Here is a 14,410-nt window from a genome sequence, read left to right as displayed (position 1 = left end):
AACCTTTCATTTATTATTTTACAATAAAGAACAGCAGCTTTCAATAAAGAACAGAATGAAACGAAATGTTGTAAAACTGCACAGAAAATCTTTTGTTGCCCTCCACCCCCAAATCTCTGAGCTACAAGAGAATCCAGGCATTCCAATGCTTACCCATCCTTCCAATTCCTTGGAATAAACACGATGGTTATCTTTAGGATATATGGTTTTATTTGCACATATATACGGCCTTAAGAAAGGATGCAGGGCTTCACAGCACAAACACTCAGATCTTGCCTTCCTATTAGGTTTCCAGGGTCAGTCTCCAGCTTCCAGCATCGCAAACCAAAACAAACTCCCCCTAGGATGACACAGCATGCAATCAGGTGAGGGGTGGGTGGTGAGGTGCTCATCCCTTCCTGGAAGCATCTTCAGTTGTCACTACGCCAACACATATCTTCCTACCTAACTCTTCAAGATGCTGATGAGACCAGTGAGCGCAATTGTTTTAACAAAGGACTTGACTTGTTTCACCAGGTTTTCTCTTGCAGATTCCTCCCTTTCTTCACGGAGCTAAGAGGGCAGAAAACCCAGTGGGAATAATCTAGCTGCATGTCTACCTAGCTGAATCACCTAGAGCAGGTGGCCCTCCAGGCCTTTTTGGTGGCCCTCAGCAACAATTGATACTCCCCCTCCCAGCCACCTAGCAAGTAACAAAGAGGGCTCATAAGGAGCAAAAATACCTGTCTCTCCTGGGCCTTTGTTGCAATAACAGCTTGTCACAGGTCTTCTTTAGGCAGTCCTAGTTATTTTGGGGCCGTGGTTGCCTTTGGTGCCCCCTCTCACTGCACATCAGTATGTATAATAACAATAATAAAATTTATTTATACCCTGCCCTCCCCAGCCAAGACCGGGCTCAGGGCAGCTAACACCAGATATAAAAACAAATTGATTGAAATACAACTTAAAAACAAGATTAAAATACAACATTAAAACATTAAAATACAGCCTCATTTCAATGGAAACTCAAATCAAAAACTTTTTTGGAGATGAAAACGTCAAGTCTTCACCAAGGCTAACTTTCCAGACTGGTCCTACTGGCCAGAAAAAAGCCAGGGAAGTCCCCAAATAGGAGTTCCATCGCAGGAGGAGAAAGGAAAAAAGAAAGAGGGGGGGGGGAATCAAATTGATTCCAAGCCAAAGGCCAGGCGGAACAACTCTGTCTTACAGGCCCTGCGGAAAGAAATCAGATCCCGCAGGGCCCTGGTCTCATGAGACAAAGCGTTCCACCAGGCTGGAGCCAGTGTTGAAAAGGCCCTGGCTCTGGTTGAGGCTAATCTGACTTCCTTAGGGCCCGGGACCTCTAGTGTGTTGCTATTTATGAACCTTAAGGTCCTCCATGGGGCATACCAGGAGAGGCAGTCCTGTAGGTACAAGGGTCCTAGGCCGTGAAGGGCTATGTGTTGTGAATCCTGCTTCTGTATTAGCTATGCCCGCACAATTGCTAAGGCCTAGCTTGTTTAGTCTGAAAGTCTAAGGAACAGACCTCAGGCAGGTTTCTTCATTGTGTGGGTTTTCTGATGTATTTTAAGGTTTCTGCTTTTGCTAAACCATTTCCCACACTCCTTACATTGATAGGGTTTCTCACCTGTGTGAGTTCTTTGATGTAAAGTTAGACTACTGCTCACGCTGAAGCTCCTTCCACACTCCACACATTTATATGGTTGCTCTCCTGTGTGGGTTCTTTGATGTGCAGAAAGGCTTCCACTCACACTGAAACTTTTCCCACATTCCATACATTGATATGGTTTCTCTCCTGTGTGGATTCTCTGATGTGCAGTAAGGTTTCCGCACTGACTGAAAGTCTTTTCACATACCGGGCATTTATATGGTTTTTCTCCTGTGTGGGTTCTTTTGTGAGCAGTAAGACTTCCACCATCACTGAAGCTCATTCCACACTCCATACATTTATATGGTTTTTCCCCTGTGTGGGTTCTTACGTGTGAAGTGAGGTGTTGATGTTGACTGAAGGTCTTTCCACATTCCAAACATTTATATGGCTTTTCGCCCATGTGAGTTTGTCGGTGTGTATTAAGGTTTCCACTTTTGTTAAAGCTTTTCCCACACTCCATGCATACATATGGTTTCTCCCCTGTGTGGGTCCTTAAATGTAAAGTAAGGCTACTGCTTACAGTGAAGCTCTTTCCACACTCCATGCATTTATACGGCTTCTCCCCGGTGTGAATTCTTTGATGTGAAGCAAGGCTACCGCTCACACTGAAGCTTTTTCCACATTCCAGGCATGTATATGGTTTCTCCCCTGTATGGGTCCTTTGATGTGAAGCCAGACTTCCACTTACACTGAAGCATTTACCACATTCCAAGCATTTATATGGTTTCTCTCCTGTGTGGGTTCTTGCATGTGCACAAAGACTCCCACTGTCAATGAAACTTTTCCCACACTCCAGGCATGTATATGGTTTCTCACCTGTGTGGGTTCTTTGATGTGTAGCAAGACTACTGCTCACGCTGAAGCTTTTCCCGCATTCCATACATCTATACGGTTTCTCTCCTGTTTGTTTTCTGCAGTGTCCATTTAATATTGGTTCATTTTTTAATATTTCCTCCTCTACTAGAATATTTTCGCTTCTCTTTCCTTTCTGATCTTGTGCGGCCAGAGGTTTGTGGATGCCAGCATCCTGAGAATCACTGGGCATGTTCACATTCTTTGAATGGTTTCCCTTGAGCATCTTTTGTTCCATTTGATTTCCAAATATCTCTGTTCCGGCTTCAGCTTGGGTTGTTTCTAGTGACACCACAGGTGGGGTCCTATAATTCACGTTGTCTTGCTCATCATCTGCTTGGGGGGTGGAAATCCCATAAAGAGATTAATACAGTAACCAAAGATTTCAACAAGCACAATTTTTAAAAACTCAAAAATCTCCCCTTCCTGAAACCTGTATCACCTTTTGAATATGCTACTGTCTCAGAAAATAACCTGAGTTCCTTTTGGTCCATTTCCTACTTGAGTTCAGTAGGTGTAAAAATGGTGGGTGGGGGTTTTTCCCCCCTTCTTCTGTGATACAACTGTGATCTCAATTTCTGCAACTTAATATAATAAGGGTGTTTGTGTGTATCAGAACCCCAGCAACATATGCACTCTGTATATTTATAAAGGACCTTGAAAGCGACTGAGAGGGTGGTGCAACTCTCCTGAGAGGAGATGTGACAATGAACAAAGCTTTATAGGCAAGAAAAATGACAAATAAAGCAGGTACAGTGGTGCCTCGCAAGACGAAATTAATCCATTCCGCAAGTCTCTTCGTCTTGCGGTTTTTTCGTCTTGCGAAGCACGGCTATTAGCGGCTTAGTGGCTATTAACAGCTTAGTGGCTTTAAGAAAAAGGAAACAAACTCGCAAGAACTCGCAAGACGTTTCGTCTTGCGAAGCAAGCCCATAGGGAAATTCGTCTTGCGGGAACAACTCAAAAAACGGAAAAGTCTTTCGTCTTGCTCGTTTTTCGTCTTGCGAGGCATTCGTCTTGCGAGGTACCACTGTATATGATGCAAATAACATAATGCATGATGGAGAGAGAGATTAAGAGAGATCTTCTCCCCTTAGCATAATACTATAACTCTGGGTCAGCCCAGGAAGCTGAACGTGGGAAGACTCAGGATGGCAAGAGAAAGCTCTTCTTCACATGACACATAATTCAACTATGGAATTCGCTCCCGTAAGGGGCCTGGGCAGTGTGTGATTTCAGTGTGTGATTTCAGGCTGCAGGGCAAGTGCTCGCGTTATGGAAGGCACACAAAAACGAAAATAAAAGAAAGCAACGCATCTGTTCACACACACAAAGCCAGCATGTCAGGGACACAGCTTGGTAAGGCTTGCTCCCTTACAGCTAGCTTTCCACATGCATTGATATTTTTCTTTTCTTTTTGCAATGGGTGTGTGAAAGGGAGGATTAAATTCCACCTGTTGTTGTTGTTTAGTCGTTTAGTCGTGTCCGACTCTTCGTGACCCCATGGATCAGAGCACGCCAGGCACTCCTGTCTTCTAAATCCCACTTAGTTCCTACTAAGAACCTGAGGTTTACCACCTCATCTACTGTTTGGGAGAAAAAGGCTGCGGCAGGAGGATATAGCATTACACTCACATCCATGTAAGCATCACTTCTCCCTCAATGGAAGTGTACGTGTGTGTGTGTGTGTGTGTGTGGCAACAGCCAAGGCCAGGTCTAACACAGTGTAGCAGGGAAGGCATGTCCAGAGCACATGGCCCAGTCTCCCATTTCCACACTGGCATCCCTACAGGGCCCTGAGAAATATCACAAAAAGGACCAACAGTGGGTGATCTTGGGTCAGTAGCTGCCTCTAAGCATAACCTACATCACAGGGTTGCTGTGAAGATAAAATGGGGAGGAGGAGAGCTACGTACACCTGGAGGAAAGGTGGGACAGAAATATAATGCTGTTGTTGTTTAGTTGTTTAATCGTGTCTGACTCTTCATGACCCCCTGGACCAGAGCACGCCAGGCACTCCTGTCTTTCACTGCCTCCCACAGTTTGGTCAAACTCATGTTGGTAGCTTCAAGAACACTGTCCAACCATCTCGTCCTCTGTCATCCCCTTCTCCTTGTGCCCTCCATCTTTCCCAACATAAACATGTATCAACCAAGGAAAAGGAATCCTTACCCGGAGTGGCCATATTCCCACAATTCTCTGGCATGCCTTTCTTGAAGAGCTCTTTAGCCTGGATCGAGGAGATCTCACTCCACTTTGGTGAAATCCACAGCTGCCTCCTCTAAGGATTCTAGCCCCTGAAAAAATAAAGAAAATTCTCTATTATGAAATAAACGCCCATGGACATAAAAAAATATTACTATGGTTCTCAGCAAAGAATGAAAGGGTGCTATAACTGAAGAGATTTGTGTCTAGTTTTTTTTTGATTATTAATATTTCTTTCATTTCTATACTACCCTTGATCAAAGGGTGGTTTACGACATAAAAGCACAGAAATGCATACTACAGTAACAAGCAATAACAATAAGCCTTCTTGCAAATATTATTATTTGAATTGTGCAGGAGTCAAGACTTCATGAGAGAGAGCTTGAAGATCATACACCCTTCTCAGCTGGTTCACCTTAACATCTTGCAGTGCCAAAAAATAAAAGAGACAAATCCTTTCAGACACACACTCACAACAAAGCAACATGTCACCTCTGTGACGTAGTTCATCAGCCGTGACCCCCGCTAATTGATTTACGAACCTCAATTAGCTCTTCCCTGCCCGGCACGCTTCCACTCCAGCTTCTGCCGCATGCTCTGCTCCGAGCACTCCGTCACGGCTGAGCAGAGTTTTGCACAGCGGTGTAAACTGTCACGTTGCTTGGCTTCCAGACAAACTCACGCTGAGTCCAGGTTTGTCTATTTACAGCATTTTATTCCGATATTTCCCCCAGGGATTTCCTGGGCTCCTCTCCGCCATTACAGGCTACGTCTTTCCCCCACAGCTCACATCGTGGGACTGACAAACTCCTCCCAAAAACTCCTCCCAGCTTCTACTGCTGACGTCAGAATGGTGTGGCACCATGGGAATAACTTAACCAGTTAAGTTCCAGCTCCAACACCCCCCCTTGCCACGCCTTCTGACAAGACCTTTTTTGAGTTCAACACCTTTCCCTTTGCCTTGTGCTCTTTACCAGCACCTTTCCCAGGCACCCGTTGAACCCCTTCAACACTCCCAGAATCACACTGTGCGACACTTTTCCACGCACCTGTGACCTGATACCCTACTGACCCATTAGGGCCAGCAGTTGTGTCTTCTCCGTCAGACGTTTCCCCCTCTGACTTGACAACCCGTCCGTGAGCTTTCTCCATCACGCTTACCGGAGATGAAGCCTCACACCTGGACGTTCCTTTCACAACCCTTGGAGACGCCCAAACCTGCCCTGACCCCTGACCCTGGACCTGGTCCCCATCACCGGGTTCTGAACCCTGATTCTGGACCTGGTCCCCGTCACCGGGATCAGCCACTGCCTCCCTCTCCTCCTCTTGAGGAGACTTTGCACCCGTCACCTGGTGACGTATTCCCTTTTCCTTGAAAAACTCCTCCAGAGCAGACCCAGTGAACTGTGACCCTCGGTCGCTCTTGAACCCTTGCACCCTGGTGGAGAACCTTTGTTCCACCCCCGCAACCCAATCCTGGATCAGTTGCGTCACCTCCCCCTGTGATTTGAGAGAGAAACACCAGCCAACCTGGCTGTGGTCATCTGTCAGCGACAGCACATACCTGGCCTCACCCAGACTCTCAGACCTCTTGGGTCCTGACGGATCTGTGAGAACCAGCTCAAAGGGCTCTTTGGTTACCCTCCCAAACCCGGGAAAACCAAGCACCTTTGCACCTGTGCATGCCCTGCACCCTTGGGACCTCCTCCCACCTTGTGTGATTTTACACCCTTCTTTTGTGCACCTGTGCAACTTTTGCACATGACTGGGAACCTTAGCACACTGCACCTGTGCTTTAGCACACTGCACCTGTGCTTTACCAGCATTCCCACAACCCTCCAGAGGTGACTCCAGAACAAAGACGTTGTTCCCCCTCTGCATGTTGACCCGTTGTCTCCCTCCTCTGAAAATGAAACAGGTGTCATTTTCAAAACGAGCATTGTATCCCTGCTTCTTTAGAGCTGATACATATAAAAGACAACATTTCAGTCCCGGCACAACGTAGAACTTTTCCTCCTCCTGTGAAGTAGAGAAAACGTTAGCCATTGCACCACAGACTGATTTTTGTGTTCCGTCTGTGAACCTAACAGTCATCCCTGTCAAAACAGCCCTGCATTTCCGCAGCTTCCCAGCAGATGTCTCTGGAATCAAATTGCAATCAGCAGCAGAGCCAATAACAAAACTCTGCTCTGGCCTTGTCCCACGAGTCTCTTGCTGGCACCTGGTACGTTCACCAGCCTTAGTGTCACGCCTGGTTGTTTTTTCCAAACCAGTTGCCATGGAAACCCGACTGGTTCCCATGAGAATTCAGCAGTTTGACCTTGGCAACATCCTGTCTTGTCTCTCTGCTCCGGTGGGGGCAACTGCCACGCAGACGTTGAACTCCAGTGGAAAAACACTGCTCGGGGCTCCCAGCTGGCTTGGCCTTCCTCCTTCTGGAACGGCGCCTCCCACCAGCCTCGCCCCCCCTGAACTGCCGCTCTTCGCTCCAGCAGGTTCAGTGGAAAACTTTTCAAACTTGCCTTTGGAACTTTCTGCCCCCCCCTTCTTGCTCACTAGCACTCCTTGTGGCTAAAGCATCAGGGACAGGGGCTCCAGCCATCTGTAGGCTTTTGTATTCCTTCTCCAGGGCTCTGGCCTCCTGCTGAAGCTTCACAGCAAACACAGCAGGACATTTCCAAGTGCCAATAGTCCCTTTGCCCCCCCTCTGGGGCCCACAGCCTTTCCCAGCTGTGCACCGGCTCTCACATAGGTGATCAGCGCCATCTTGTCTTTCTGTTCTGAAGCAGCCATCTCCCGGCCCTTGCTTTCCGCCTCCAGCCTCACAAACACCCTGGAGCGCTGAACGGCCTCTGGCTTCCTGGCACCCAGAACAGTAGACTTTAGATCAGCAGCCAGGTTGCCCAACTTCTTACAGTGAGCCTCCCACAGTCTTCCAAGACCTGGCAGCCTGCCATCCTCTTCCGTTCTCCCAAGGGGCCCCCAAGCTGTACTCACAAGATCACCAGCTCCCCTGGCGTGGAGAAACGCTGCTGTTCTCAGCTCCTTGGCAGTTCTCAGCAACACAGGCACTTCTCTGCGTCTTGCAGCCAGCTGCTTTCAAACTCCGCAGCTGCTCCTTTGCCTCTTAACACCAGGCAAAAAGTCCTTCCGCCTTCTGCCGGCCCCCTGCTCGACACCGCAGATCAAAGCCACACCGCAGATCAAAGCCTCTGCTCGACACCGCAGAGTTTACGACTCCCGCGACAGTTTTACAAGTGGTAATTTATGGGTCCATAACCTGTGACGTAGTTCATCAGCCGTGACCCCCGCTAATTGATTTACGAACCTCAATTAGCTCTTCCCTGCCCGGCACGCTTCCACTCCAGCTTCTGCCGCATGCTCTGCTCCGAGCACTCCGTCACGGCTGAGCAGAGTTTTGCACAGCGGTGTAAACTGTCACGTTGCTTGGCTTCCAGACAAACTCACGCTGAGTCCAGGTTTGTCTATTTACAGCATTTTATTCCGATATTTCCCCCAGGGATTTCCTGGGCTCCTCTCCGCCATTACAGGCTACGTCTTTCCCCCACAGCTCACATCGTGGGACTGACAAACTCCTCCCAAAAACTCCTCCCAGCTTCTACTGCTGACGTCAGAATGGTGTGGCACCATGGGAATAACTTAACCAGTTAAGTTCCAGCTCCAACAACCTCCACACCATACATTTAAAACACATTCAAAGCACATGGCTTTCCCCAAGGTATCTTGGGGGTAGTAGTTTGTTAAATTCGGTGGGAAGGGGAACACTACCGTTCCTAGGACTCATTGGGCGTATCCATGGTGCCCCTCACAAGGATACATTTTACAACTGGGTTAAGTATTACTGAAGAAGCAAAAATAAAAAATACTTGTGATCTATTGTGGTGGATGAGAGGCTCACAACCCATCCAGAATGACACTGTTCAAAACCTCTCAGTCACTTTGCACAAGCCAAAGCTCAAAAAGCCACAACATCTGCAGCAGAACCATCACAGTACTTACTTTTCACGATGAATGTTTGGCAGCAGTTCCTGTATTGTCGTATGCGTTAGAATATCCATTATTTTTATATTATAAATAGTAAATATATTATTATTATTATTAATAATAATAATAATAAAAATAATAAATAATTTTTATATTTAAAAATAATAATAAAATCAAAACAAAGGAAATGTATCCACTTGATCCCTTACAGCTTAATTTATTATTTTTATTATTACAGTGGTACCTTGGGTTACATACGCTTCAGGTTACATACGCTTCAGGTTACAGACTCCGCTAACCCAGAAATATTACCTCAGGTTAAGAACTTTGCTTCAGGATAAGAACATAAATTGGGTGGCGGCGGCGCAGTGGCAGCAGGAGGCCAAATTAGCTAAAGTGGTGCTTCAGGTTAAGAACAGTTTCAGGTTAATAACAGACCTCCGGAACAAATTACCATATTTTTCGCTCTATAGGATGCACTTTTCCCCCTTCAAAAATGGCAGGAGCCTTTTTAGCCGCGCACCACCTCTCCTGCGGGAGAGCGCGCACACGGCTAAAGCAGCCCCCCACGACCCTCTCCCAGCTGGAGAGGTGACACGCAGCTATGGCAGGAGCCTCGCCAATGCGTGCCACCTCTCCAGCCTGGAGAGCGAGCACAGAGCTAAAGAAGCCATAGCCCCGCGACCCTCTCCCAGCTGGAGAGGTGACGCGCGACTATGGCAGGAGCCTTTCCGCTGCGCGCCTTTCCCTGCTCCCCAACCTGCTCTTGGGGGCTGGTGGTGGGCTTCCCCCTGCCAGCCCCAAAGAGCAGGTCAAAAGGAACCTGAAGCCTGGAAAGCAAGAGGGATCAGTGCGCACCGACCCCTCTCGCTCTCCAGGCTTCCAAGGTAGCCGCCTGAAGGCGACTGAACGCACGTTAAATGGCACCTTGTTTTAGAGGGGGAAAACAAGAGGGGAAAAATTCTCCCCCTCTCTGCGCAGCGCCTCCTGCCGCTTTGCTGAAGGGGCGCTGGGCAGAAAGGGGGAGAATTCCCCCCCCCCTTGTTTTCCCCCTTCTAAAACAAGGTGCGTCCTATTGTCCGGTGCGTCCTATAGAGCGAAAAATACGGTAAGTACTTAACCCGAGGTACCACTGTATTACTATTACTATAGAGCTTGCAGGGTTAAATGCTGGTCTATGACTGTAATAAACTGACTGAATGGAATGAAGCACTAAGCGCTCTGGTTAAGTTGCCTCTGGTTTTTACCTAGTGCAAATGACATCAAGGTGGAAATTGAAAAAGAAACACACTTTAAAACTAAATGAAGGAAATCCTTTTTTTAAAAAAATTGGTACCCAAACAACCTGCAGAGCTTTGCAGGGGGGGGGGGGAGGTTATCCACAGAATCATAGAGTTGGAAGGGATCACGAGAGTCATCTAGTCCACCCCGCTTGCTTTTTGCCACCTTCGCTCACTGCGGACAGTACACGACAACACCCACCCACACACCCTTCTCAGGGAGGACTGAGCTAATCTTGGGGTAGGGTGAAGCATTTAAGAGGCTCTTGCCATGGAAAGAATGCAGATATTTGGGGCCCATTTTGGATTTGGACACATCAACCCCCCATGACTTACCTCCCCTTGCTGCAGAGAGCAAAACTGTGGCGGGGTTGCCCCCTTCCTTGCAATTTGGGGTGCCCCCTCCCTGCCGCCTCTCAGGTTGTTTCTGCTGCGTTTGCAGCACCCAAGTGGCCTTCGGGGGGGGCGCAAGCCTGGGCCGTGTTTCTGGAGGTCCTGGGGTGCCCAGGGGACACGACCCCCCCCTCTCAGCCTCTCTGATGTGCTGCAAAGGAAAGCAGAGCTATGCATTTGACACCAGCTGGGCTGCAGCAGTTGCCAGGGGGAGGCATACAGGATCCAAGCATCTTTCACCCAACGCTGAGGCTTTACCTCTTTGATCTCAGGAGGCTCAGTCCCTTTCCTGGAACATAAAAAGGAGCGCGCTTTACTACTGTATTGCCTTGCCCACTTCGCTTTCTTTCCCCAGCACTCCACACCTCTCTCTCTCTCTCTCTCTCTCTCTCTCTCTCTCTCCCGCCTCTCTAGGAATCTCAACTCAATTGGTTTAACCTTTGGAGCGCCGGGCAGTACTCTCTCTCTCTCTCTCTCTCTCTCTCTCTCTCTCTCTCTCTCTCTCTCTCTCTCTCTCTCTCTCTCTCTCTCTCTCCATTCCCACGTCGCATTCTGCAAACCTTCAAAATTCTGAGCGGTTTTAATAGGGTACTCCGGGAATTGTAGCTCTGGCAGGGGAATGGGAGGTCTGCCAGCAACCCTCAGCACCCAGAGCAAACTACAGGAGGCAGCCAGCCAGCAAAAATTAGGGCAGGAAGGTTGGCACAGGAAAAAGGTCAACATAAGAGCTGTTTGACAGTGGAAAAATCTCCCTCGGGAGGTGGTGGACTCTCCTGCTTTGGAGGGTTTAAGCAGCAGTTGGATGGCCATCTGACATAGATGCTTTAGTTGAGATTCCTGCATTGCAGGGGGTTGGACTAGATGACCCTTGGGGAGCCCCTCCCAACTCTACAATTTTGTGATTCTAAGGCTGTCATATTTAAAAAATCAGGACACCCCAAAGCTTCTTTTTTTTTGAAAACCCGAAAATTGTTGCGCTTTTTTCCAACAACTCCCAAAGTTGTTGAGCTTTGGACCCTGAGCCTAGCCTTGGAGGCTCTCCTCCAGCTGCGGTGAATGGGGTCTTTGGAATGGATGGGGAAAGGGCAGAACTCCAGGAGGAGCTCAGGTTGGGGAAGAGCTGGTGGGGGGATTGGGGCAAGGGAGACTCGGAGGAGGCAGCGCCTAATATTCTCCCCTCCTCCAGCATCATGAGGGTGAACTTCCAGGCAGTTCTTGGTGTGGCCAAGGAAGAGGATGAGGATAATAATAATAATAATATATTTTATTTATACCCCGCCCATCTGGCTCGGTTTCCCCAGCCACTCTGGGCAGCTCCCAACAAAATATTAAAAACATGATAAAACTTAAAACATGAAAAACTTCCCTAAACAGGGCTGCCTTCAGATGTCTTCTAAAAGTCAGATAGTTGTTTATTTCCTTGACATCTGATGGGAGGGCATTCCACAGGGCGGGCGCCACTACCAAGAAGGCCCTCTGCCTGATTCCCTGTAACCTTGCTTCTTGTAGTGAGGGAACTGCCAGAAGGCCCTTGGAGCTGGACCTCAGTGTCCGGGCTGAACAATGGGGGTGGAGAAGCTTCTTCAGGGATACTGGGCCAAGGCTATTTAGGGCTTTAAAGGTCAGCACTTTGAATTGTGCTTGGAAATGCACTGGGAGCCAAGGAAGATTCTAAAGGACTAATGTTATATGGTCCCAGCAGCCGCTCCCAGTCACCCATCTAGCTGCCGCATTCTGGATTAGTTGTAGTTTCTGGGTTACCTTCAAAGGTAGCCCCACGTAGAGTGCTAGCCCCATACATATCCTTTGTCTTGACTTCTCTTTGCATGGCTCCAACTTCTGTTTCACAAATTTGACCCAGGACTCAACCTCTCTTCTCTCTTTTCCCCGAGGAGCTGAAGGGGCATTCTAATTTTTTTCTGTTGTCTTTGTTATGGTGTATGGTGATGGTATTTTATATGTTTGTTGGTTTGTTTTTCTTTTGTTTAAAATTTGCAATAAATATCTTTTAAAAAACAATGAAGGGGCATCTCCAGTTTACTTTTCTTCTCTGCTGTCTTTCAGAACATCCTGGGGCACCTGAAGTGCTTTGAAGATTGCCGCCTGATTTTGGCCTTGGCGGCTCTTTTCCAACTGAGGAGAATGGGGGTATTTTGAATGGACACATTGCAAGGAACTGACAGCCTGACTTTTGCATTCCAGCAACAGGAGCAAGAATAGCTCTACTCACTCCAGGTGATTGAGAACTGCCAGGCAGCTGGGCCTTGGAGGCCCTTCTCCAGCTGAGGTGGTGACTTTTTAATGGACAGGGTTGTGTGTGGTGGTGGTGGGGATCTCAGGGAGGGGGATAGCAGGCAATCTAACACTGTTCCCTACATCTCTCCAGCTTCATGAGGCTGGACTTTGGGTCCATGGTGTGAGGGACCCCCACAGAGAGGTGGGTGCGTGGGAGGGATATGTATCACCCCAGCAGCCATCCTGTTTTGTGGGGTCCAATGAGGACTGAGAGAGGAAAGGAGGAATTTCTGGAGGAATCCGTGGCAGAGGCAGCTGATTGGACAGGGCTGGGGGGCAGTTGTCAGCTGGAGGGCCACCTTCTCTGAGGAGCCACCTTCCGGGGGCTGCAGGCCAAGGACTGTCCCCAAGGCCTGGGGTGCCCCACTCCTAAAGCAGGACTTTGAGCAGGACCAAGGAATCCAAGAGATGACTCTTGGAACAACCTTGCCAGGTGCTCTAAGATGAACTCACCTGTCCCCGTGTCCTTCTCTTGTTGCAGATCTAACACGGTTATTTTCCTCAGCACCAGTTGTGAGCATTGGAGAAAACAAGACCAGGGACTAGATCACTCAGACCTGCCTCCCCCTGCCCAGAGGCTCTTTGCTTCCCACTCTGCACTCTCAGATGCGGAGAAGCCCACCCCTCATGCGGAACTGAAAGCCTGACTTTTGCCATTTCAGCAGCTGGAGCTGAAACTGGAGTTGTTCCAGCAACAAGACTTCTTGCTCCAGGTCATCCAGACCTGCCACGCAGCTGCGATGAAAGACCTCTGAAGTATTCAGTGCTCCAAGCTGTGGATGACAGAAGGAGGTGGGTGGGAGGTTTGGGGATGAACAAGCCAAACCTGGCGTTTGGGGTTGGAGCCGTCCTCTGGAGGCCCCTGGAGGGAGCTGACTTTTCTCCTCTGCTCTCTTCCGGAACATCCTGGGGCACCTGGAGCGCTTTGAAGATCGGCCCCTAATTTTGGCCTTGACCCTGGAGGCTCTTTTCCAGCTGAGGTGAACGGGGTCTTTTGAATGGACACTTTGCAAGGAACTGACAGCCTGACTTTTGCATTTCAGCAACTGGAGTAAGAGCAGCTGTACTTTCTCCAGGTGATTGAGAACTGCCAGGCAGCTGGGCTCAGGGGCTCCGAACCCTCAAGCGCTCCAAGCACCCTAAGGCTGAAGCCATTCTGGTGAGTGATGAATGGTGTGAGGGACCCCCACGGGGAGGTGGGGGGAGGGAGGGGCAGGGAAGGGCTTTGGGGAAGGGGTTGGGCATCTGCCCAAGAGGAGGACCTTGCCAGCTTGGGGCATGGGATTGCCATTCCCCTGGAAAGCCAAGCGTGGTGTTTCGGGTTGGAGCCATCTTCTGGAGGTCCCTGGAAGAAGCTGACTTTTCTCCTCTGCTGTCTTCCGGACGTATGGCAGCCCTGGTGATTCTATTTTTAAAAACTTCACATACCACAATATTCTGCATTGGTCAGACCACTACAGATATAATTTATGACAGGGGTAAGGAACTCCTGGCTTGCAAGCGAAACCCATAGTCTCCACATAGCTGTCAACATTTCCCTTTTTTAAAGGGAAATTCCCTTATTCCGAATAGGATTCCTTGCAAGAAAAGGGAAAAGTTGACAGCTGTGAGTCTCCAGGCCTCTCCTCCTGGCCGTGGGGATGCTCCCCATGTCAGGCCCCTCTTAAGCCTTGCACCTGACCCACCTCAAGTGTTTTTCCCCAGAGCTTCCTAGAATTGAGATAGTCGT

General features: G+C 48.8%; 1 protein-coding gene and 1 long non-coding RNA gene across 7 annotated transcripts; both read right to left on the bottom strand.

Moving 5' to 3' along the window:
- Positions 1-187: 187 nt before the first annotated feature.
- LOC308580867 (uncharacterized protein) lies at positions 188-10,755 on the bottom strand. Of its 6 annotated transcripts, none has more exons than XM_081183122.1 (3): positions 10,645-10,755; positions 4,676-4,800; positions 188-2,839 (listed from the first exon to the last, which is right to left on the bottom strand). In XM_081183122.1, exons 2-3 carry the CDS (start codon positions 4,707-4,709, stop codon positions 1,527-1,529), a joined length of 1,347 nt encoding a protein of 448 aa, XP_081039248.1. In that variant the 5' UTR covers positions 4,710-4,800; positions 10,645-10,755; the 3' UTR covers positions 188-1,526. The 6 variants fall into 6 exon arrangements, with proteins under 6 accessions (XP_081039248.1, XP_081039247.1, XP_081039252.1 ...); XM_081183121.1 differs by having other exon boundaries at positions 10,330-10,753; XM_081183126.1 differs by having other exon boundaries at positions 188-2,836; positions 10,330-10,753.
- On the bottom strand, positions 3,050-4,652 carry LOC308581406. The gene is made up of 2 exons (XR_014005060.1): positions 4,050-4,652; positions 3,050-3,957 (listed from the first exon to the last, which is right to left on the bottom strand). It is a non-coding gene; the product is annotated as an uncharacterized lncRNA (long non-coding RNA).
- Positions 10,756-14,410: the final 3,655 nt, after the last annotated feature.

Source organism: Podarcis bocagei (assembly GCF_964188305.1).
Source record: "Podarcis bocagei genome assembly, chromosome: 2".
Classification (NCBI taxonomy): Eukaryota; Metazoa; Chordata; class Lepidosauria; order Squamata; family Lacertidae; genus Podarcis; species Podarcis bocagei.
The sequence above is the reverse complement of the archived record's forward strand: the minus strand, read 5'-3'. Positions and strand labels throughout refer to the sequence as shown.